Consider the following 27,287-nt stretch of genomic DNA (forward strand, 5'->3'; position numbering starts at 1 on the left):
GCTGACAGTGAGAATATTGGTAGAGAAATTGGTGCTTTATTCGATGTTTAGAATTTTAGTTGTAAGTTTAGGGTGATAGGTATTTAATAAATTAAAGTAAGATATTATACCTCTAGTTTTTAGTAACATTTTTGGTGCAGATCATGTTTTTAATTTTATACTTGTTAATTTTTAAACAGAGTATAGCAACCATTGTCGAAAGCTTTCATACGTAAACAGTTCACCAAGTCAAATTTAACAGGATTTAAAAATGTTTTTTATATAGATTTCTCGTTCTTTCCACGACCTTATTTTCCATTTTTTCTATGCTAAAGAATATTTTTTACTGGCCTGCTGTTCAGTTTTTATCTGTGTTACTGTTAAAAAAGTACCCTTTGTTAAAGAGACCATTATGTTTTGAATATTCTGTCTTATACCAATCAGTCAATAATAGTTCTGTCAATAAACAATTTAGTTGAAGTGTGCCTTATTTCTTAGTAATAATAATATACATTTATACAATTAAACATAAAATATATAACTGTTACCTCTATAATGGTAGTTACATAGATCCATAAAATAGCATTACGACCATAAACTCCCATAATTATAATATGCTTTTGGGATTAGTCACAAATCTACTTAGAAAATATTTATCGGCAACAATGAAACCTAAAATGCCAAAACCATAAATGGTCATAATTCAAAAGTGTCAATATTTATTGCAATAGCAGAAATGTAAAAACAATGTAGTATTGCACAAGTAGTCATTTTTTTTTAAATTAGATGTGGATTTAATTTTAAAAGAAAATGTAATCTCTACGAGTCCTCTTAAAGATTTCTAGGTGCTGACCTCTATGGTTTATCCTTTAAATTCTTTTTATTGACTAATATAGTTTTAATAATTCTTAACCATATCAAAGTAATTTTTTAAGTATTATTAAATCTAATGTAAATCTAGATAATGCATTGTCGTAATTTTGGTAATTTTTGAAATAAAACAAGCAGATAAAATTTCTCTATTACAGTGATTACAGTATTCTACTTAGACATCTGATAATTTGACACATTTAAACTGACATTGACAGAACTGACAATGTGATAGGAACTGACTACAGTAACTGTCAACCGCGTCACCTCAGTTTCTAAATAATTCTCGCAATGTCTCGTATAGTGAAAAAGTTTAAAATTAGGTAGTGATACCAATAGTTTCAAAGATGAACGGTGAAGATGACCATTGGTCTCTTTACTCAGCTTCCCAACACTTGCCCGCTGTTTTAACAGATCCCAACAAGGGAAAACAAGCAAATTTTTTTACCAAGACTTGGGGAGATACTTTTGTAGAGAAATCAGTTATAGAGAAGAGCCCGTTTTTACCTGAGATTACATGGGCGCATTTTGAGGGATACTTAAAAAAATATGGAAAACGGTATAAAAAGCACAGTGATAATAAGAGGATAAAGTTTGAGAATAATCATACAAAAATCAAAACCCATAGTCTGAACACTGAAGGCATTCCTGACATATATTTAAGGCAGCATCTGAATTTACATGATCCAAAAATATTTCAAGATGTTTTTCAGGTAACAGAACTAGTTTTAGAATCATCCCTTTTTTAGTTTTAAATTTTGCTTCTAGTTATAAAGCATGTAAGTAAATAGAATGTCACTGAAAAAACATTTAATGCATTTAGATTTGTCAGTCATAATCCGATTGTGTAAGAACTTTTGCCTCTGCTTTGTTGTGTATCCTGTATTTATCATTTTGATTCATAACAGGATAAGTTTAAAAAAGTCTATTATCTGTTGTTTACATATGTCATTAGAAAATGCCTTGAGGAAAATATATTTGGTTAGGTTAGAGTGTACTAAATTGCATATTGCCCAAAATATTTTATGGGGTATGCTCCAAAGGAATTAATGGCAATAATTAATAAAATCTTGGTACAAAAGTATGTAGGTAATTGTATTTGAGAACTTTTTAAGTATCTTAAATACAGTTGTAATGAGTATGTGTCTATAAAAACCTTTTGTGAATAAAATAAATAATCTTGGAACCTAAAGTATGTTATCCAGATCACAAGTATATGAATGACTCTTGCAAGCTCAGAGGCAGATCTTGACATTTGCCTTGGGGAGAGAACGTAATTTTCCTAAGAAGTGACTTTATTGGGTTGAATTTGTCTGTATGTGATTTAAGTTTCATGTCAGTTAATATATTTTTGTTTCAACAATTTTTTCTTTAATTTTGGACCTCCTTATGGGGGACATTTCCCCTGCATATGTGTCACTGTACAAGCTACTTAGTACAATAAGAAAACACAAGCTATAAATTGTATTACAAAATAGATCAATACCAAAAAATTTACTCTGTACTTAAACAACAATTAAACAATTAGATAGACACAAGTAACATCAACAATCTCAAAATAGAGTAAGGATAGATAAACATGCCTTATAAAGTGGAAAGATTATATGTTTATTTTATTTATATATAAATGAGACACAAATAGATAATTGATATAAATGAAATAACAAAAAATAAAGACTACAAATAAATTTATTTTATGTTTCAGCAAACAAATCCAATTTAAATATAGAGTAGAAAATATATATAATTCAAAAAATTTAAAACTTAACTTATCACAGACAAATATACATTAATATTTAGATATAATATTAATAATATAATCCGTAATATTTCATAAATTATAATTTTTAAACAAACACCAGGTAGAATTATTGTAAAACTAAATTAGGTTACTAGCTGGTTGGCAATATTAGAATATCACATGCAAGATGTAAGTTGTGATTTAGAATTACAATTAGAAAACAGATTAGCAAAACTAGCCAATCTAAGAAGATATCAATTATAACCATACTTGTTATGAGGTCTAAGTTAAAAGGGTGAATTTAGCCTTGTTTATATAAAAGGAACATGAAGATTTATCTTTCCTAAAAGGTCTAGAATAAGACTATGTAACTGTAAAATATTCTAGGACACAGTGAGATCCTTGTGCATGTTTCTGGTTTATAGTGATATCCAGAAAACTCTTAATGCTAGGATAATTGATTTTCTCAATTTTATGGTGTTACTTGAATGAAATAAATTTTAAACATTTGTGATTAACTCTCGATAGCTAAAATATGCAAATTATAGTAGGGGTTGGGGGACCATAAACATGATAGTGACATTTCAAAAGTGAATAGAACAATATTTTAATGGAAGTTTTATTAAGAAAAATTTTAACACAGTATTTAATAAAGCCAATCACTTTGAGTGAATTTGAGACTGCCATTGATATATTGTCCCTACCATTTTCAACTATCGAATGTGAAAAATCAAGTTTTTCATTTTCAATACCTTATCCTCACATTAGGAGTGATATAACATGTCAAAAACTATCGACATTGTAGCTTGATAAGGAATGTGGGAAATATTATGTTTAAAGTATAGAATATGAACATTTTGACATTTGGTTTTAGGTCAAAATATGGAATAAGTTTATTCACCCTTTTGCTCTAAACCTCATTATGATAAGGCTGCTGCAAACTAACCAAAAAGGAATATTCGATACTTTTGTGTTGTATAAATACAACGAAAGGTATATTTGTATAACAATATGTCGAATGTGCCACATTCGTTAGTTTCAATGTTGTAATTTAAACAGTTATTTAATTATCTGTAAACTATCGAAAATACTAATCATTTCTGAAAAGAATAAAATACATGTGTTCACTATATGTGAATTGTGTCACATTATTTTCAGAAAAAAATCTGATCTTAGATATTTAGACTCAAAATTAAACATAACAACTATGTATGAATTGTATAAGGAAGAGTGTAAAGTTAAAGAGAAAAAAGAAAAATGCTACAAAACCTGCAGGAAAATATTTTGAACTTATAAATTGAAATTTTACAAGCCGAAAAAACACCTTTGCAAAGTTTGTGTCACTAATGAAGGTATTCCAGATGATGAAAGGCTTTAAACCTCTAAGCCCATCACAAACACCTCGAAAGAGAAGATGCAGTGAGAAGAAAAAAAGGAATGAATATAAACTGTCGGCTTTGGAAAATAGGAAAATACTAGCATTTAATTTAATACCTGCAATCTGGTTTTTCAATGCCTACAGGAGCTGCAGGACCCTTTTTATGTGAAAAATCTTATATAAAATTTGACCATTTATATTTTAGGAGACAGGAGCATCCAGTGTTTTATAAGGGATGAAACCAAGGGAGAACAGGGTAGTTGAAATTACTAAATGTATATTTAAATACATCATGTCTTACACTGATATTGAACATGTGAAAATAATGTCTGACAATTGTAGTGGACAACAGAAAAACTACCATGTGTCAATATGTTGTTAATTGTCACCCAAATTTAAAAACAAATAAACATGCGTTTTTTGTATCTGGTCACTCAGAGATGGAACGCAATTCTGTCCATTCAAAAATTGAATTTAAGTCAAAAAATTCCCCTGTATACTTGAAGAATGTGCACAAATCACAAGACTCGCATGCACTAAGCCATGCCCATTTGAAGTGACATTTCCTACTTCATGATGACTTCTTAGATTTTAACCAAAGAAAGGTAATAAAATAAAACCAAAGAATAAGAAAAACAAAAATGAAAAAGAAAATCAAGTAAAATATGAAGAGCAAACAAGTAATGGAAATACTAATTTTAAATATAGTGATGGTATATTGTACCAGTATCAGAAAAATGAGAATAACAAACATTTCATAAAGACTAGCATTGACATAAACTATTTATCTCTTTAAATGAAAAAAAAGGGAGGCAAACAAAATAGTATAAACCCTGTTAAAGCATAGAAGAAAGGCTCCCAATCACAGATGCCAAGAATAAAAACCTCTTGTCATTATGTGAACAAAATTTAATACCTAGGCTATACCACCAATATTACCAATCTTTACCAACATGTAGTACTGCCAGAGATTGTCTTCCAGAACCTGAGATAATTGAAGACAATGATAACATTTAAATCAAAATTTAAAACTTTTAATTTACCATTATTTTACAACAATTAAGGGTTATGACTGATTACTTGAGGTATCTACTTGACGTGAAGTTCCATAATTAATGTATTGTAACTGTTTTAAACTTTTATGTTTTTTACGTTTCTAGTTAAGGCGGGTTGACATGATCTAAGTGTACTTGGTTAAAGTCTGCTTGGATGTTGCACACGCAATACTTAAAAGCTACTTTAATTGTGTCACCTGTTCATCCAAGTACACTAGTATCAACAGGTTCTATACAAGTTAAGTAGGATGCTGGCCAACTTTCTTGGATCCAAGTAGCGTGGTATTGTAAAATTAAAATGGAGTTGTTCTCAAAAAATCGAAAACAAGAAGTAAACACAAAAAAGGGTTATCTTGCTCCCTTGAAAAGTTCCACTTTTCACATTCAATACTTGGAAATGGTAGGGACAATATGCAGTATGAAATATAAACTGGTCTCAAGGACAACAACTAAATTGTCTATTTGAGCTACTATTTCAAAGGGTAACCATTTGCAATGTGACATTAACTGCCATCCCATTTCTTTAGTACAAGTGGCCCTGATGATCTAAATCAGCTTGCAACTTTAGGTAATCACAGTTATCCTTTCTTTTCGTATTTAATTAAAAATCATCTGCAAAAATATTAAAACAAAAATGGCCTAGGTGTGAACCTTGAGGCACTCAAGATGCTACTTTGATTTCTTTTTATTGGAAGTCTTGAATACACACAATAGTTGACCATGAAAAGAAAATATATGGACTAATCAAGAATATAATGTCAAAATATAGAGAGGATCATAGATTTTAGAAAAAAGGATCATTTAGCTGTACAGATCATTCCATTGCAACCTGAAAGATCTTTTGTATATACCCTATGGCTATGCTTGTGGATTTAGGATAGATTTAGCATCTGCTGTAGATGTTCATCTTTTGTATCCAGGGCTTACTCAACAGGTATTTAAATATTTTTCTGTAATTGTGGAGCTTCATTGTAGTTTTTGTTTGTTTAGTACATTCTTGTCCCGCGAAAAACTGAGGAATGGAGAGTCGCTAGAGGCAGACTTCTCATGTTGGGAGAAGACTAATGAAACCTGGTTTTGCCTGGTATCTGAAGTTGAGGCTTGAGTCATCTTTAGCTTCCACTAGACCCTGCTTATCTCACATAATCAGTGCCCTAATTTTTTTAAATTTAATTTAACTGTATATGTCAATTATAAATGGTCAGAGATATATTTTAAATATTTTTTATTTTAGTTTAGCTACAATAGTTTCTACTACTATCCATAGTCATAATTTGTAATAATATTTTTGGTATTAGCATATCATCTATAAAGTTTTTATCAGTTTGAGGTATTATTTAAAGTAATCATTAAAAACCATATTAACTTGAAATTATGTAAAATTTATGCTAAAGTATGACTTGATTTTTTTGCTTAAAGAATAATATTATACTTTTAATAGTTTAGTAGTTATATGGGGTAGGCCTTTTCCTTTTTATTTATCCCTGATGATTTTATCTCTACAATTGATTCACATCATATTTCTGAAAAACTTTTTATCTCATGTTTTAGTTTATATAAAGGATATCTTAACTAATGTGTCATAGTAGATAATCTTTCCCATAGCAATAACAATGTAAAAATTTCATAATACACCATATTAAGATTATCAACTAAATAATAAGATTAAAGCTTGCAGTATTTATTATTTATGGATTAAAACCATAATATGTCCCATTTTTCTTTTCAAAATGTAGGTATGGGAAGCCTTGTTTTACAATTTAAATATCTAATAATAAACATAGATGTATAAGTTGTTATGTATATATATATATATATATATATATATATATATATATATATATATATATATAAAGGAAAAATGTAGTTAGAGCAGATAGTATGGCATTGTCTTTCTTTAATTTAAAAAGCATACCACATTTACACAGGGCTTCTTAAACCATATTCAATCCAAAATTTTATATGTCTATATTGATCTTAATGAACTTTATTGTTTACCTAGTGAGTAGGCTCATTTGCTTAACACGGATGTTAGGGAAGCAATGCAGATATAATCATTAGAAGCATTCATTAGCTTAAAAATAAAGCAGGCATTTTATCTTACTTCATTACTAAACTGCGAGGCATAAGTTAGGGATATAGCTAAATACATATTAAATAAATAATAATACAATAATTATACAACTGTATAAATCAATTAAGTTACTTATCTTATGAACACTAGTTTTTTTTTATTCAAAGAAATAAATAATTTAATTTAATTTAAATTGATAAGTTGGTTATCGTTTATTACACCATGAAACGAAGCCGTACATTTGAAAAATCGAAAATTTACTGGGCACTATTTTTTAACTGGAATATCTATGAGAAGTCAATAGAAAAGACTTATTATCTCGTGGTTATCGAAACTTTTACTGCGTCATGACATTTAAGCAAAAAAAGCGGCTTTTTTTCATTCATTTTAATATTGTGAAAAAACGACGCATTCTAGATAAAAACTTTCAACAGACGATTTTCTCGAAAATATTTGCTCTTAAAATAAGATTTTCGAAATTAAAAAATGTTTATAAACAAAAAGGTTATTGCAAATTAAACCCGAAAGCAAGCATGTTTTTCAATTGTTTATAATTATTAAAATAAACAATAAAAACATTTAAATCAAATTTTATGTAGTTACTACAGTTGCGAAAGATGGACACAACCGGTCAAGTAGTTTTTAAACAATTATATTTGTTTATCCCGTTTGAGAGAACAAAGGTCATTTTCAAACGGCTGCAAAGGTGTTTTGTCAATATAGAATTTTTCATATAAAAATGATTGCACGTCATTCAAGATTTACGACGTCAGAACCCCACAGCGTTGTCAAAACATCAGAATAGTTAATAAGTGAGGAATTTTTAAAATGTCAACTATTTGTCAAACTGTTATATTAACAGTAAATACACTTAGTTTTAAGACTACTGCAACACACTAAAATACATAAGAAAACATTTTAATACAAAATTATATATTCTAAATTTTAAACTTACCTCTTTTAGAGCATTAATAGTAAAAACGTCCCGCCATTATTTCTTGTTCAAAATAATCTATCTTATATGAAAGCTTATCAGCTTTATACAGACTATTTAGTTGTTTTGGCATAGCACAATCACAATACACAACAATCATTAGTTTTTAAAGCTATTAATCTAAATTTAATATGTATTTATAAATACAATTTATTAATATATATATATATATATATATATATATATATATATATATATATATATATATATATATATATATATATATATATATATATATATATATATATATATTGTGACGATTGGGGTTTATAGAAAATAATTTATAAGTTATATACTACATAATATTAGATATAAAAAAGTATTTGATTATTTTAAATAAGTTATATACTAGAGAATTTTATAAAAATATATTTATGTGAGGGCATTTTAAGAAATTAGCATATAATAATTGTAAAAAGTTGTATTTTAGTAATTATAATGTGGTAGATACATTTAAGTGAGCCATGTGACTAGACAACCAACTATACAAACTCTGTCTCCAATTTGACATTTTAGGAAATAATTGGGAATATAAAGTGGGGTTATAATATTATATTGTTTGAAATGTGTATTTTATTAAATTAGAGTGTTAGTTACTAATTTGAATGTTTATTCTGATCTGAAAAGCCTAAATGCAAACAAAATTATTAATAGAAAAGAATGGAATTCTCTGGATCTCCGGAGATGGCCATGTTTGCGAAATGGTTTGTTCCAGAAAATTCAGACAAGTATTAAATAGAACAAATTGGAACATGATATCTTACGAGATGGTTCTAGAAATCCAAAAACATATAAATACCCGTGATTTGGATTCAAGATGGAGTTTTTGGCAGTTCTTAGTTAGAAGTCAAGCAGTTTATTATGAAAGTTAGTTAGAGTCAGTGAATCAAGTACAAATAGTCCAATAGTTTAATATAGTGAGTTAAATGAAGATTAAAAATTATGCATATAATTTAATGCACATTTATAATTATACACAAATAATTATTGAAGATAAAAAAAGGTATATTGGAAGAAATTAAATTATATTATGGTTGGAGATTAGTATAAATCAACTTATAATAATTGGATATTGGTATATTGAAAAGAAGAATAAATATAAATGCTGTTTGCTGGTTTGGTTGGTGGTGTATAGATGCTGGTGAAGAAAAATATATCTTAAATTGGTAGAAGCTGATAATTGAAAAAAGTAATTTCACAAAAAAACAAGGATAACTGAAGTACGAAGACATTCAGTGGTGATTAGAATCTATATACTTAGTGGAAAATAGTTCATTTGGGCATTCAGTGAAAGAAAGGTACAAAATTTTGTTAATATAATTTAGTTAGTGTCATAACAATTTCAATTTTGAAGATAGTTTGTTTAAATTTTAGATTGTCTATAGAATTTAATTAGTTTTATAAGAATATCAGTTTAAAGATAGTTTATTTTAAATTTACATTGACTAGGTTAGATATATATGTGTGTTTCATAATAGTTATAATAAAGATAATTTAAAAAAGTACTTACAAGCTAATTCTTTGAGAACCGCGATAAAAACCCTATATATTATATTATTAAAAATACTCATTGCTCATCATTCAAACAAAAAACACATCATAACAAATTTGGCGCCCAACGTGGGGCTCTCTATTTAAAAGAATTAGTTTGGGAAGATAAGTGCTCTCATATAATTAAATTATCAGTAGAAAGGAAAAATTATAGATTTTATTTTAATTATATTTGAACAAGTAAAGTCTCAAAATGTCTCAAGGAAAGAAAGGTACAAGAAGCAAAAAGAATGAAGAAGATGTGGAAGTAGAAACACAACCTATACAAGAGGAGAGTTTAGTTCAAGTTCCACAAGATACTGCAGAAATGAATCCAGAAAGAGAGGAAAATGTCAATATGGCAGCTTTGATGTCATTAATGATGCAGATGAACAAGACAATGGAAGAGAATACGAAAAAAATGGAAGAGAATTCAAAAGAAATCAAAGAAGACATAAAAAAATTGGAAGAGAATTCAAAACAAGTCAAAGAAGACATAAAAAAATTGGAAGAGAATTCAAAAGAAGTCAAAGAAGACATAAAAAAATTGGAAGAGAATTCAAAACAAGTCAAAGAAGACATGAAAAAAATGGAACAGAAATTAGAAGAGAATTATAGAAAATTAGAAAAGAAAATAGAAGATAATAATAATAAAATTGTAAAGCAAATAGAAAAACAAATGGATAAAAAACTTCAAACTGCAGAGAAAAAAGTAGCAAATGAAATAAAAAGTATACGGAATGACTACAAGAAAAGGATAGAAAATGAGAGGACAGAAGTAAAGAGGATTATTCAAGATAATAAAATAGATATAGAACAGAAAATAGAGTTGGAGAAATGTAACTTAGAAGTAAAAATTAATGAAGACAGGAGAAACACAGAAGAAAAATTAGACGATATACAACAAAATATCCAAATAAATAGTAATCAAATAAGAAATGTGGAACAGAGAATAGATGATATTTCACAAATGAGAGACATAGGGAGACCTTACTTAAATTTAACAAATGAGACTGGGATTAAATTCTCTGGTAATATAAAAAATTTGCATCCTAGAGTATACATAAATAGTTTAAAACATAAATTAAGATTTGTGAATAATATTAATGATATTAAAGATTATATTAGAATGACATTAAATGACAATGCAGCAACTTGGTTTGCTAGTATTGAAAATGATTTAGATAACTTTCAAACATTTGAAAATAAATTTTTAAATTATTATTGGGGTGAACTAGAGCAAGCCAAGTTTAGAGAAATTCTATATTTTGGAAAGTATAATCACAATTTAAAATCAAATATGGTAGATTATGCATTAAAACTGATAACAGTTGCAAAATATTTAGAACCACCACTTAGAGAGGATGAAACAGTCTTAAATGTATCTAGACATTTTGATGCTGATGTTGTCCAAACAGTAACTGTACAAAATATTCAAACAATAGATAGTTTTATTAATTTTATTCAAAGAATACAAAGAGGCAATATGACAAGTAATAATAACAACAGAAAAAACAACAATAACTTTCAATATAATAAAAATGATAATCAACAATTTAGACAATCATATAACAATAATTATAGATATGGTAATAATTTACAAAATTTTAATAATAATAACAGTAATTATAATAAACAACATTTTAATAACAGTACTAATAATAATAGACAAGATTTTAACAATAGAAGAAATACAGAGCGACCTAACTATAACAGACAGGTAAATTGTATTCGAAGGAATAGAAGCTGCGAAGACAGGGAACGAAATAGTACAAGGCAAGAAAATGTGAGTAGAAGTCATAGTAGGGAAAGACATAGGACATCAGATCCAAGTGGTCAGATACAATCTGACAATTCTAATAATCAAAATTTTGTGCAGTAAACTTTCTGAATTACAAGTTAGGCCATTGCTATTATGAAAAACCTTCTGAATTTATTTCTTTAGATGAAGATAAAATTATTGAATCTATTAATTTAATTTATATAAATGCTTTGGCCAAAAATAAAATGATTAAGATTATGATAGATACTGGTTCAGAAAGTACTTTAGTCTCGGAGAATTTTATTTTTAATACATTAAAACTATCAGATATAATAAAGATTCCAAAAATTAAAATTATTGGTGCAAATAATAAGAAGTTGGGTGAAATTGATAAACTAGCCAATTTTAAAATTAATATTCTTAATAAAGAAATTAATATGCAAGGATTTATTGTCAAGGATTTATGTGTTGATATATTAATGGGAAATGATGAATTGGAAAAGAAGAAAGTAAAGATAGATTTTGAAGAAAAAATGGTAACTTTGGAAGGGCAAATAATTAAATTTATGCAGAAAGATGAGGTGGAAGAAGGAATAAGAGTTGATAGGATATTATTAAAAGAAAATAATGATGTTTATGAAGAAAAAATGTATTTTGATGATAGGGAAATGTCCCAAAAGAATGTAAAGAATAGTTATTGTAGTGAATATTTAAGGAATGGAAATTTTAAGCAGATGGATGCCTACGAGGCGGAGTGCGTAAAATTGGAAGCAAGGAATAATGAGTACATAATGAAGAATAATTTTATTTGTAAAGAAGAAGATATAATGAAAGTTTTAAATTGCCCTGAAGAATATAAATCAATAGTCATTTCCATATTGCAGCAACACAAGGGACTTGTCAATAAAGAAAATAGAATTGCACAAAATTATATCCATAGTATAAAAGTTAAAGAAGAAAAAGATTTTAAAACAAAATCATACCCAATACCATATAAATACAGAGAAGAAGTAAACAAAACAATTAATAATATGTTAGAAGATGGGATCATTGAGAAGGCAGACACACGTTTTATTAACCCCATAGTAGTAGTACGAAAAAGATCAGGTGAAATCAGGTTATGTTTGGATGCAAGGAATATTAACAAGATTACTGAAAAGCAATTTGAAGCACCAATGAGTATAGATGGAATACTAGGAAGAATTACAGGAATGTCATTTTTCACTAAAATCGATTTACAGCATAGTTTCTGGTTAATACCTCTAGAAAGAAAAAGTAGACAGTATACAGGATTTCAGATAGATGGAGTAGTATATCAATTCAAAGTAGTACCATTTGGACTTCAATCATCTTGCAGTGCTCTATGTAGATGTCTTCATGATATTTTGGATCAATATGAACATTTTGTAATTCACTACATTGATGATATATTAATTTTTTCTAAAACGGCTGAAGATCATGAGAAACACCTAAAAATTATAATAAATAGATTAGACAAAGTTGGACTAAAAATAAATCAAGAAAAATGTACATTTTTTCAAAAAGAAGTCATATATCTAGGTTATAAACTTAACACTAAGGGAATCGAAATGGATCCAGAACGGACACAAGTCATTCAGGAATATAAAACACCACACAATTTAAGAACTTTAAGAGGATTTATTGGAATAATTAATTATTATAAAAGGATGATACCAGATCTAAGTATAAAAGAAATTCCATTACTTGAACTACTGAGAAAAGGTGTAAAATGGAGATGGGATCAGAGAAGAGAACTAGCATTCCAAGAAATTAAAAACATTTTTCTGTCAAATTTGAAAATATACTATCCTGACTACACACAGCCATTCATATTAAGAACAGATGCATCAATAGAGAGATTATCAGGGGTATTATTACAAATACATGATGGGGTCGAATACCCAATACAATTCATTTCAAGAATCACAAAGCCACATGAAAAGGGTTACTCAGTTTCAGAATTAGAACTAGCAAGTATAATACACTGTGTCACAAAATTAAGATTTTATTTGTTGGGTAATGAATTTACAATAGAAACAGATCACCAAGCTTTAACGTCTATATTAAATAACAAATATGGAAACAGTAGAATACATCGGTGGAGTCTAATACTTAATGAATACTGCTTTGAAATCAAATACATTTCTGGAAAATCCAATATAGTGGCAGATGCTTTATCAAGGTTAGAAAATACATCACAAAAAGGGCAGCGAACAATAAAAATTGGATTAAATCAATTAGTAGACAGTACTGGATTATATTCTAAAGAAGAAATTATAAGAGATCAGATCAATTTGAGTGAAAAACAAAAAGTCCTTAAGAAAGATGGAGTTTATTATAAAATAATAAATGGCATAGAAGTATATGTAATAACTAGAACTTTAGCAAAGAAAATATTGAAAAATTTACATAACGATTATATGCATATTGGTTCAAGAAAGCTATGAATGCTATTTAGGGACAATTATTTTGCAAAGAATGACATAAGTATAGCAAAAGAAATTACTAACCAATGCCCAATATGTCAACTAAACAAAGAAAAAAATTTAAAAAAAAAAACTTACTGATAGATCCATCTCATAGATAGATGGTAGATTTCTTTGTTGTGAATAAATTTGACATCATACTTGTTGAATTTTGTACATATGGAAATTGTTTGGTACCCTAAAAATCATAATTTGGGGTTAGATACAGAATTGATTGTGTAAATGTCTTTATCAAAAGTGTAAAACTTACCGATTTATATAGATGAAAGCCTTGTGAATGGAAATAATTCCTAGATTTTGTCTATATAAATAAACAGAACACAATATAGATTATATTTTAATTAAGGTTATATTTTATTCTCTGGTATAATATCCATTGTTCCATTTGACATGACAGTTTGACCATAGAATAGCCGAACTGTGATCCGTTGTTCTTTGCTTTGACATAGACAGCGAACAGGGATGTATTTAACACATTTTAAATAAAAAAAAAAAATTGAATTATTAATTTATTAAATTTAATAAGGTATGAGAAAATTAATATTTAAAAAAATAATAAGTAAATTATTTATTTTAAATATTATTTTTGGGGTATTGTGACGATTGGGGTTTATAGAAAATAATTTATAAGTTATATACTACATAATATTAGATATAAAAAAGTATTTGATTATTTTAAATAAGTTATATACTAGAGAATTTTATAAAAATATATTTATGTGAGGGCATTTTAAGAAATTAGCATATAATAATTGTAAAAAGTTGTATTTTAGTAATTATAATGTGGTAGATACATTTAAGTGAGCCATGTGACTAGACAACCAACTATACAAACTCTGTCTCCAATTTGACATTTTAGGAAATAATTGGGAATATAAAGTGGGGTTATAATATTATATTGTTTGAAATGTGTATTTTATTAAATTAGAGTGTTAGTTACTAATTTGAATGTTTATTCTGATCTGAAAAGCCTAAATGCAAACAAAATTATTAATAGAAAAGAATGGAATTCTCTGGATCTCCGGAGATGGCCATGTTTGCGAAATGGTTTGTTCCAGAAAATTCAGACAAGTATTAAATAGAACAAATTGGAACATGATATCTTACGAGATGGTTCTAGAAATCCAAAAACATATAAATACCCGTGATTTGGATTCAAGATGGAGTTTTTGGCAGTTCTTAGTTAGAAGTCAAGCAGTTTATTATGAAAGTTAGTTAGAGTCAGTGAATCAAGTACAAATAGTCCAATAGTTTAATATAGTGAGTTAAATGAAGATTAAAAATTATGCATATAATTTAATGCACATTTATAATTATACACAAATAATTATTGAAGATAAAAAAAGGTATATTGGAAGAAATTAAATTATATTATGGTTGGAGATTAGTATAAATCAACTTATAATAATTGGATATTGGTATATTGAAAAGAAGAATAAATATAAATGCTGTTTGCTGGTTTGGTTGGTGGTGTATAGATGCTGGTGAAGAAAAATATATCTTAAATTGGTAGAAGCTGATAATTGAAAAAAGTAATTTCACAAAAAAACAAGGATAACTGAAGTACGAAGACATTCAGTGGTGATTAGAATCTATATACTTAGTGGAAAATAGTTCATTTGGGCATTCAGTGAAAGAAAGGTACAAAATTTTGTTAATATAATTTAGTTAGTGTCATAACAATTTCAATTTTGAAGATAGTTTGTTTAAATTTTAGATTGTCTATAGAATTTAATTAGTTTTATAAGAATATCAGTTTAAAGATAGTTTATTTTAAATTTACATTGACTAGGTTAGATATATATGTGTGTTTCATAATAGTTATAATAAAGATAATTTAAAAAAGTACTTACAAGCTAATTCTTTGAGAACCGCGATAAAAACCCTATATATTATATTATTAAAAATACTCATTGCTCATCATTCAAACAAAAAACACATCATAACAATATATATATATATATATATATATATCTAATATATTATGATCAAATTGTGTAAGAAATCAATACATTAACAAAATTCTTACTCTAAAAAATCGGCAACACTTTAAACAATTTTGACACACGCTGAAATGTCATTAAAATTTGAAGTATTCCTATATCAGTTGCGTACAATTGTCTAATCTAATTAAAATTATTATTTTGTGGAATATTAGACTATTAGAGTTATTTCATAAAATTTATATTATTAATAATAACAAATGTTTTTGGTTATTTAATCAATATAATTCTAAAATTCCCAATATAATGATGACTAAATTTTCTGATATTATACCATGTTGACGCCTATGAAAGATCGAGCAGTTCCGTATGGGTTTCGTATGATTAGCTGTGTTAGGAAAATTTGAACTCTAAGGTTGACGTTCTGGAAATTTTAAATATAAATGACGTCAGTTTATATAAATTGTGACGCGCAACGCTTTTATTTTTAAAAATGGTATACTTAGAATGTTTTTTTTTTTGGTCTGATTCTCTTTACAAGGTCTCAAATTTTCATTTTTTTTTTAAACTTAATAATTTTTAATTGTTTATTTACAAATAATTGATACATAATGTAGTACCATTACTATAGTCGGTTCGCTATTCCAAGTCCTAACTGTCTAGTGAATTTAGTATACTCCATTCGCTTAGCTCGGGCATATTTTGACAGATTCATTGTCGGAAACCTACAACACAACAATTCCTACTTCTCAGTAGTAATAACTCAAGTATACTACTATTGCAGACTTCTTTCTTTGAAAGAAGAAGAAGGCAGTATATATTTAAAATATACATTTTAGTTGTTATAATTTAACATAACTATTTATTATATATGGCACAAACAAATAAATATTGATTGTCGGTAATTTGTAAAGTTCTATTTTATATACTATTTAGTTTGTTTACTATTAATATTGGCTATAAGTACGTGTGCTTGGTTGTATAGTAATTTCCAGCCACTTCGAGTCTGTCAAAAAGTAACTAACTTCGCAAAAAAATAATTACTAAATTCACTAGACAGTTCGGACTGGAGATAGCGAACCGAGTATAATCATTTTTTGCGAAGTTAGTTACTTTTTGACAGACTAGTGAAGACAGAAGACAGAAGTGGCTGGAAATTACTATACAACCAAGCACACGTACTCATAGCCAATATTAATAGTAAACAAACTAAATACTAAATAAAATAGAACTGTACGAATTACCGACAATCAATATTTATTTATTTGCACCATATAATAAATAGTTATGTTAAATTATAACAACTAAAATATATCTTTTAAATATATACTACCCAAAATTTTATAGGTTTAGTATACACTTCCACTATTTAGAATAATTTTTTTTTAATGAAAGAAGTCTGTAAAAAAAGTTTATTTAAGCTGTTAATACTGTAAGCTAGGAACTTTTGTGTTGTAGGTTTCCAGCTATGAATCTGTCAAAATATGCTCGAGTTGAGCGAATTGAACCTTATTATCAAAGAATATAGACGCTTAGCTAAGCGTCTATATTCTTTGTTATTATATTGGCAATATTCCTAACTTATGCCGCGCAGTATATAGTCTTTGCTAGTTTTCCTATTTATCTTCATATTTCGTTTTTACTATTCCTTAAAATATAATGTAAAGTATTATCATCTACCATAATCAGTGGATTATGTAAGTAACTCACATAGTAATAGGTAATAGGCAAGCGGCTTACCCTTATAAGTTGAGCATAAACTTTTTTTATTCGATTTTATATATTTTTTTCAAGTTCAAATGTATTTTTTTTTATTTTTCCAAGTGGGCTGGAAATTGTTATTAACAAATAACTAATAACAAAAAAAAAATTTCCCGAATCGCTTCGAGTAAAATTTTATTAGACGTATCTTATCGAAATAAATATTTTTTTATGTTGGTAATTTTTCGAAAAATGCTTCCTTTTCGAGTTATTTGCAATTTTTTGTTGAAAAGGTGCCTTACTTACTGATTTTTGTTTTTTTTTTTCGAAAAAACTACTAAATGAATTGCAATTATATATAAAAAGCTTTTTAATCTTTAAACCTTCAAATATAAGTAAGAATATTTTGACAAGAATAATGGGTTCATGGAACCAAATATTTCGAAAGCGCATTTCGAGCAATCTATCGCTGTATATGATAATCAGCGTGTACGGTCGCGGGGATACAGGCGCACAGCGCTTAGAAATATTTGTTTAAATTTAAAACTATGTTTTTTTGCAAGATGGAAACCCACTTATCCTTGTCAAAATATTCTTGCTTATACGTAAAGGTTTAAAAATTATAAAGCTTTTTGTAGAATTGTAATTCATTTGATAGTTTTTTAGAAAAAAATCCTAAACTAAGGCATTTTTTCAACAAAAAATTGCAAATAACTCGAAAAGGAATTTTTCGAACAATTTCCAAAAGAGAAAAAGTACTTTAATGAGGTACGTTTAAAAAAATTTTATTCGAGGCGATTAAGAAAATTGTTCTTTTGTTATAGGTTATTTGTTAATAACAATTTACGGCCCACTTGGAAAGATTAAAAAAAAATAAAATAAAAATAAATACAAAAAAAGGTTTGATGCGGTAGAAATACAAAAAAAATAGTTGGTATATTTTGTTTCTAAGTGCCTTTTTAGGTGTAAACCGCTCGCCTATACATACATATATAAAAATAGAACAATAAGAAAAATGCTCATTAAGCTGAATTTATAAACTTGAGTGCCATTTAAAACTACATACAAAAAAAAATAATTCACACTTCCTAAATCTTAAATGACTTTCACAAATAACTAACAAATGTATTAAACCCCTTAAAATATATCATTTATAAGAGTATCTTGTCATCATTTATTTGGAAAATTTTGTACAATAATTGGTGTATGTTTTAGACAAAGAAAACTGAACATGAACTTCAAGATGAGCTCAGCCATCATTTAGATATAGTAGAGGAACAAATTGCCCAGCAAGTATCTGAAAAATCTGGTGCATTCTTCCATGCTATGACATCCCATGATAGTATTATGGAGCAAATGGGCATTGCTCTAGGGGAAGTAAAAAGCCTGCGATCTAAAGTACAAAGGGTGGGTAATACTTTCATATATTATATTTAATCCATTTTAAATTTTTTTTACCAATAAATACAAATTTTAATGTGGACGGCTACGAACAGCGTCTGATCCAGAATGGACGGCTGAATACACACTCACCAACACGTCTGGCCAGCGCGGTGTTTTAAGGCTAATAACCTCCCCAAAATGATGGCGAATTCTAAAACGATAGGAATAAGTCCCCAGGTGGGTAGATCATACAGTATTGGCAAGTCCCACTCCTTTATAGAAAAGGACAGCTTCATGGAATCTGGGGGAAGCAAGAAATCGCTAAAAACAACAAACTTGAATATAGCAACACTCAATGTAAGGTCCTTAAACAGAGATGAAAAAATCTATGAGCTAGAAGAAGAAATAAAGGACCTAAAGTGGGACATAATTGGTCTCGCAGAGGTAAAAAGGAAAGGTGAGGAGCGCATAACATTGCAATCAGGTAACATCTTGTATTACAAAGGGCACAAAGAACAAAGTCTAAACGGCGTAGGATTTCTGGTTTCTAAGAAACATGCTAATAAAATAGAACAATATGTGGGAATCTCAGAAAGAATTGCAATAATTGTGATGAATATAAACGAGAAAATCACCCTAAAAATCATTCAAGTGTACGCCCCAACTTCAACACACCCCGATGAAGAGATAGATGATTTCTACGAGAAAATAATAGAAACCAACACGAACTATCACAGCACTTACACACTTATAATAGGAGATTTCAACGCTAAGATTGGACAACGACTAGAAGAAAGCGAAAACTATATTGGCGAATTCGGCTATGGTGTTAGAAATGAGAGAGGAGAAACCCTGGTTAACTTCCTACATAGCAACAAATATTTCGTAATGAACACATTTTATAAGAAAAAACCGCAAAGAAAGTGGACGTGGTTATCACCAGACGGAAAAACAAGGAACGAAATCGATTACATCATGTGTAACAAGAAAGGTATCGTAGAAGATGTAACAGTAATAAATAATGTCTCTCTGGGTAGTGATCACAGAATGGTTAGAGCTAAACTAAGGATTAAGTATAGCAAACGTAGAATTAACTTTAATAACACGATACAAATAGACACAGAAAAGCTAAAAGTCGATAAAGAAAAATATGCTAGCAAATTAAAAACCGCCCAAGCACTGAATCTAGAACAACTCAGCGTTAATAAAATTAACTCAGTTATAACAAAAGAACTATTGAATGCTAGCTCAGAAGTAGCAACCCGCCATAACAATAAAAAATCCAAAATAAGTGCAGAATCGAAGAATATGCTGAAACAACGAAAAGAGCTCCTGTCACTAAACAAAAGAAATACCACAGAATACAAAGAACTTAATCGAGCCATACGAAAACAGATAAAAGACGATATTAAAAAACATCAACAAGAACATGTAGAAAGAGTGATAGAGAAAAATCAAAGTCTGAAATATACCAAACCGAAATTAGGAAAGAAAAATATTATAACTATGAAAAATCAACAAGGCCAACTAGAAAAAAGCAAAGCTCAGATATCAAACATAGTTGAAAACTTCTATACTGAGTTATACCGCTCAAGAAACGATCCCCCCGACTGTTCAAAGCAAAATCTGAAAAGACAAATAACAAACGTAAATTCTGAAGTAATGCCCAAAATAAGCGAAGTAGAAATAGAAAATGCAATTAAAGAATTGAAAAGAAATAAAGCACCGGGTAGTGATGGAATTCTGGCAGAAATGTTGAAAGAAGGAGGAGAAGAAGTCATCAGGTACCTAAAAATACTTTTTAATAAATGCCTATTTGAAGGAAACATACCAAGGGAATGGAGTACTGCTAACACAATATTAATACACAAAAAAGGGGACAATGCAGATCTGAAAAATTATCGTCCAATATCACTACTATCACAACTTTATAAAACATTCACAAAAATAATTACAAATAGATTGACAACAAAGTTCGATGTATATCAACCAGTAGAGCAAACCGGATTTAGAAAAGGGTTCAGTACATGTGACCATCTTCACACACTAAAGGTCCTAATAGAAAAAGTTAACGAATACAATTTACCAATCTGTTTAGCATTTATAGACTACGAGAAAGCTTTTGACAGCATAGAATTATGGGCCATTGAGGAAGCACTGGTCAACAGCAGAATAGATTCTAGATATAGGATATTAATACATAATATATACCAACACGCTGAAATGGTAGTCACGATGGATAACGGAATGAAAACGAGGCCAATAAAAATCAACCGAGGAGTAAGACAGGGAGACACCATATCTCCAAAACTATTTACTGCCGCACTTGAAGACATCTTTAAATCACTAAATTGGGAAACGAAGGGACTGTCGATAAACGGAAAGTATTTAAACCATCTAAGATATGCAGATGACGTAGTACTAATAGCCGACAGCTGGAAAGAACTGAAGACGATGATCGATGAGCTTCATACGGAATCCATAAAAAAAGGACTGAAAATGAATCTGAGTAAAACTAAGCTAATGTCGAATAAAGATGATCAACCGACGATAACCATCCAAGGAACAAAAGTGGAACATGTAGAAGAATACATATATCTGGGTCAGAATATCAAGGTAAACAAAGAAAACCAAACTACCGAAATAAGCAGACGAGTAAGAATGGGATGGGCCGCATTTGGAAAACTCTCATACATACTGAAAGACAAAAAGATACCCCAAAACCTTCGAACCAAAGTGTTCGATTCTTGTATCCTTCCCGTTCTCACTTACGGAGCTCAAACCTGGACATTCACAAAAAAGAACATGGACAAGATTCGAAAAACTCAGCGAGCCATGGAACGACAGATGCTTGGTATCTCACTAATAGATCGGCAAACGAACGAAGCAATCCGGAACAAAACAAAAATAAAGGACGCCGCGAAACAAGCAGCTAAATTAAAATGGAAATGGGCTGGACACAACGAACGTCTCGAAGATGGTAGATGGAACAAAGAAGTCGGAAACTGGCGACCGTACGATGCGAAGAGACCAAGAGGAAGACCTCAAATGCGCTGGAGCGACGATATCAAAAGAGTCGCAGGACCAATGTGGAAACGCCTAGCACACAACAGGGATGAATGGCGAGAAATGGGAGAGGCCTTTATTCGACAATTCGGATAGAAAAAGGGCTAAAAAAAAAAATACCAAATACCATAAGAAAGCTGCACCCAAATCTAACCAGCAGTCTACAACAACTACAGGAAAACTGGAGAAGGCATGTTTTTAGTTAGGTATGATTGGCACTTCCTGTCTAAAAGTTTGTCCCTCAAAACATTAAAGAATTATTTTGACTCTAATTACTATGACATTTGTTAAAAAAAAGCTTGAAGACAGATGAGCTAGGTATCTACCTCTGCTTACCACTTAGAAGTGAATAAAATGCACATAGGCATAAAACATAAAATTGTTTCCAATTTATGCCATCCAAGGTAGACGCAGCTTTCATTCTGTTAACGGAATTTTTTGAATGCCATCTTGCTATAACTATTCAGATTTATTTAGTTTTATTTAGATTAACAGTCAAATTTTGTATAAATAGTTTATTGCTTTTAAATATTGAATAATCAGTTTGGTACCGCACTTTAAGAATAGTCCTTTCAAATTCTGCGGGATTCCGAGTTCACATCTTTCCGTACTGTGCAACGGGCACTCCAATAGTAGGTGTTTTATTGTTAGCGGGGTCTCACAATCACAACACTCCAGTTGTGGATCTCTTGTCATCAGATATCCATGCATAAGGCGACTATAACCAAGCCACAGTCGCGTGATGATTACCTGAGAAAAACGATTGGTGGAACTATCAGACCATGGTTGAAATGTTGGTTTTATTTCAAGTAATTTTGCACGTTTTCGTTGCATTGACTATTCCGTATGAGTTTTTGGATAGAACTTAATAGTTGCGTCCTATAAGGCTTCTCGTGCATATTTATCTTCCAGATCGTTTCCCGTGATTGCAATATGAGATGGCACCCACAGGAAAGCAATGTTTCTGCGAATTAGATTGTGCAATGCTTGTCTAATGAGTTTGACCTCAGGATAGGATGAATAGATTTTAGAGATGATTTCTAGAGAATTTAGGGAGTCTGTAATTATTAGGAAGTTAATTTCAGGACTTTTTGTAACATAACATTTGGCTTTATAATATATTACAAAGAGTTCTCCTTTTTGTAATATAGAATAAGATAATATAGAATAAGATAATATTAGTCTCAGCTAGTTTATATTTCTTTATTTCATCATTTGTTACAAAGGTAGATGCTACAGAATATTCCGTCTTAGATCCATCTGTGAATATGTTTGAAGGAGCAAAATTGCGAAATTAAGGTTTGATATTTAGAATTAATTAGGTGTCGATTAGTTTCTTTCTCATTTTCCGATAATAGATCCAAATTTAGGTGATAGAAGATATTAGCCAAGGAGGGGGAGTTGTCATCTTGCTAGGATATTTAGATTTAGCTTAGGATTCTACACATTAAGGAAAATTCTACAAATTACAAATTTTACATAAAAATTAAACTCATAAAAATGACATTGAAATATGTATGTTTATTAAATCTTGGTGCCAAGATTACATATCCAGTTTATTGCTTCAGGTGTTGTTTTAAAAAAGTCACTCTATGGTCCTGCATATGTTTGTGATGATTTTCAGAAGTAATGTGTTGTTTGGTTTGTGTGGCCACAGTCACAATCTGGAGACTGAATCGTACCCCACTTTCCTAGGATGTTAGCAAATATATCTCATCCGGTACATATTATATGTATTACGATTCAAATCAAATCCTAAAGCCAGTTGACTAGGATGGAGTCATATATAAATATGTGGTTCTGTGCTTTATTGCCATCTATTTTCCACCATTTTGTGTCAAAGTCATCTGATATTAGGAACTTCGAATTTAGCAGCAGAAGTGTTGAAAAGAAGTTGTGTAAGGACTGATCCCTGTAGGAGCCCATTGTTTAGTTTTCTTTCTGTAGTTATTTTGTCACCTATAACAACTTCAGTCTTCTGTCACACAACATCTGGTTGATAATTGCTCGGCAAACAAAGCAATTGTTTTGTAAGGAATTGTTTGTAAGAAATTGCCTATGAGTCTTCTGTCCGCACTGTATCATAAGCTGCTGTGATGACTATAAATGCCGCGGATGTTTTGAGATTTTGAAAGTCGGCTTCGGCATAGGTTGCTAGTGCTAGTATCTGGTCACAACAGCTTGAATTGGGTCTAACACTAGCTTGCTCTGCATATAGTTTCCGAGTTTCTTCAGAAGAGTCCAAGCTTTTCTACTAGATGGCCTGAAGTAAAAATTTTCAGTTGTATGCGTCCATTTTTGTTTCCTTTTTTTGTCAAGAAGCGATAACGACACACCAGCTATTTCCGAGTTTTCTTGTTCTTGGAACTCCCTGGGTCATGCTAATGAGCTAGAGGCTAGAGTATTGGCAAATCAATTCAAATATCTTTATTCTGATTAATTTTTACGAGGAAAATTGGAAGTATTCAGAATTTTATTAGCATTCACTCAAAATATTCATTTTTAGGTGGATAAAGCCTTGGCTAGAGATTCCTTGAGACTGATTGGATTAGCAAGATCAAAATCCAACAATGTGGCTTTGTTAGATAAATTAAAATTAATGGCAACAGTGTTGCAGACGCAGCCAACTTTACAGCTTTTGCTGAGTTCTTCAGATTACGTAGGTGCTTTGGAACTCATATCCGGTACTCAAGAAGTTTTAGCTAAAGAGTTAGCTGGGGTAAGAATTGGTTTTATAAAATATTGTATCACATATTACATACTCTAAAAATTAAGCGAATATTTCGTTGGAGTAATTGCCATAAGTTAACTCTGTAGTCAATTTTAAACTAATAATAGATCATTTGGTCCATATAGAATGGTCAACATTAATACACTTATATTGGTTTAATAATATACTTAAGTATCAAACGATTATAAAATAAATATACCAAAATCCAAAATACACGATCTTGTAGCAGAATAGGAAACAGTCACCACAATCCGGGCCCAAAGAAGGATACCAAAAATGAACTTTATTCCATAAAAAAACTTATAAATCGCTTAACAAAAAAAATCCACAAATATATTTAATAAGTGATGGATTCGACCATTACTTGATGGAAATTCATTTTATGTAACAACTGGCAGCCCATCATAGTATGTTACATAGATTAACAGAAATTCCGATGTCAAAATACAACTTTGAGACAGAATTAAATATTATTAAGCAAATAGCAGTAAACAATGGATACAACGAACAAACAATTAATAAAGTTTTAAATCAAAAACTACACAAAAAAACCCCAAAATTAGTATTTCCACCACCAGAGAAAAAACCCAGTACCTTCTGCTTGATTACATATACAGGCAAAATATCAATAAAAATAGCCAAACACATAAAAAAGAAAGGAATAACACCAGCTTTCAGAACAAACAACAACTTAGGCAAATGTATTAAAAACAAAAAGGGCTTTCAATAATAGAAAAACAGATTCTACATACGCACTTCACCTTATAGATCATAATCATTCTTTTAATGACGAATTTAAAATTCTTCATATTCAAAATAAAGGCCTTAAGCTATGTTTGTTAGAATCTATGCAAATTAACAAATTAAAAAACACAGACATAATTCTGAATGACCAACTTGAGACAAACAGTTCTCCCCTCCTCAATTTATTTCGTTAAAGACTATAAAGTGTAAACGCATACCAAAAATAGATCACTTGAGAAAGGTACTCTGCCGAAACAGCTATAGTGATAAGATTTTATAATAAATTTTGTGGAAGTTTTGAAAACAAAGTTTTCAGTGTTTTATTGTTACATATATTTAATAATTTAAAAAAATAATCATTGGGACATTGATCGAAAATATCATCTTATCATTAGCAAAATATAAATAGTTGAATACAAACAGTTTTAAAACCGGTTTGTATATATGGCATGGAAATTCGAGCAAGTTTTGTACAGTGTTTATTCAGAGCCCAATCCAAGATTGGTCGAGCATTATACAGTGGATCATATTAGTTCAAACTTTTTAAATTCTAAGTTTCAGTATAATGTCTGTCATGACAGGCCGAATTTATAAATTCTTTGCATAATGTAGCGGTGTAGGTAGATCACAGATAAGTGTATCCGTCTTTGATGCTAAATGAAAAATCAAAAAGTATTTGAAGCTCTTATATCGAAGCATCGAAAATAATGAGAAATCACGAAATCGTATTTAATCTGCTCAATCTAGTTTCGCTACACTTAATCATTCAGAATCGACGATAAACTGTAGATCCCATATATCTGTGTACACTTAATGATACACAACAAAAAATTGATGCAGAAGAGCTGCTGTTGCTTTCTGCACATGAAATGGCCTCTATATAATATAGATCACATCAGAAAGGGAGTCTGGGTATATACGTTCAGTCTAGTTTTTCGCCTTCAACTTGAGTATGTGGACTATAGTGAAATATATATAGCAAGTGAAACAAAAGAAGAAAATATAACGTATACATTTAACTCATTAATTTCTACAAGATTAAAATATGCAACGTGACGCGCATTAAACAAATATTTATTTAAAGTTGAGAATAATTACTAAGGTGATTATTCAGTCTTACAATTTACCAACAGAATATACTATGGACAATACGATAATACAAAAAGGTAAAATTTTCAGTGACAAATAACAATCATCAAAATAAAGTACAAAGGAATAATGATCGTCACAGGCCGTGAATAAATTATCCTTATATCAGGAAAAAAATATCCAAAACTAAGTGAATAAATAGGTTTAAGTCAAAGATGTTAACAAACACTTTGATGATAAAGATAATTAAAATGCGCTTTATGGTCGATTGTTATGTAAACTTAAGTCATAAAACAATAATTTAAGCAATATGTAATTAATATTGAAGGTGATAACTTGATATAAAGGTGAACGATATCTGAATACATATAGTAGTAAATTATCAATAAAAGCTCAATTCATAGTGAAATGAATAAACCTTGTTAATAAAGGTACACAAAATGCACTCGCGATAAATATGCGAATAATAATGAGATTAATACAATTATTAATAGAAGCTCATAAAAATAGAATTAGTGATACATATTCGAATAATAATGAAATCAATAAAATTTGGTAGACACGATAAACACTTGGTAAACGAACATAAAATGTTCTCAAACGGTTAGAATGATGTAGAACAAGATGATGTAGATGTCGATTCTCGGGGATGCATTTGATCTAAACCCGGAAATCTAAGTGGGGCGACTACTCGCTCAAATGCCGCTTAATTCTTGAAGTTGGAGATGCTTCCTCCTTTG

General features: G+C 29.5%; 1 protein-coding gene across 1 annotated transcript in view; it reads left to right on the top strand.

Annotated features, from left to right (window-relative positions):
- Positions 1–1,075: 1,075 nt before the first annotated feature.
- Positions 1,076–27,287, top strand: part of scat (VPS54 subunit of GARP complex scat) — a 72,914-nt gene continuing 46,702 nt past the window's right edge. The window contains exons 1-3 of the mRNA XM_072523119.1: positions 1,076–1,562; positions 18,750–18,941; positions 24,490–24,702. Coding sequence (XP_072379220.1) covers positions 1,197–1,562; positions 18,750–18,941; positions 24,490–24,702 — 771 coding nt within the window. The 5' untranslated portion in view covers positions 1,076–1,196. The remainder of the gene's footprint in view (positions 1,563–18,749; positions 18,942–24,489; positions 24,703–27,287) is intronic.

Source organism: Diabrotica undecimpunctata, chromosome 2 (assembly GCF_040954645.1).
Source record: "Diabrotica undecimpunctata isolate CICGRU chromosome 2, icDiaUnde3, whole genome shotgun sequence".
Lineage (NCBI taxonomy): Eukaryota > Metazoa > Arthropoda > Insecta > Coleoptera > Chrysomelidae > Diabrotica > Diabrotica undecimpunctata.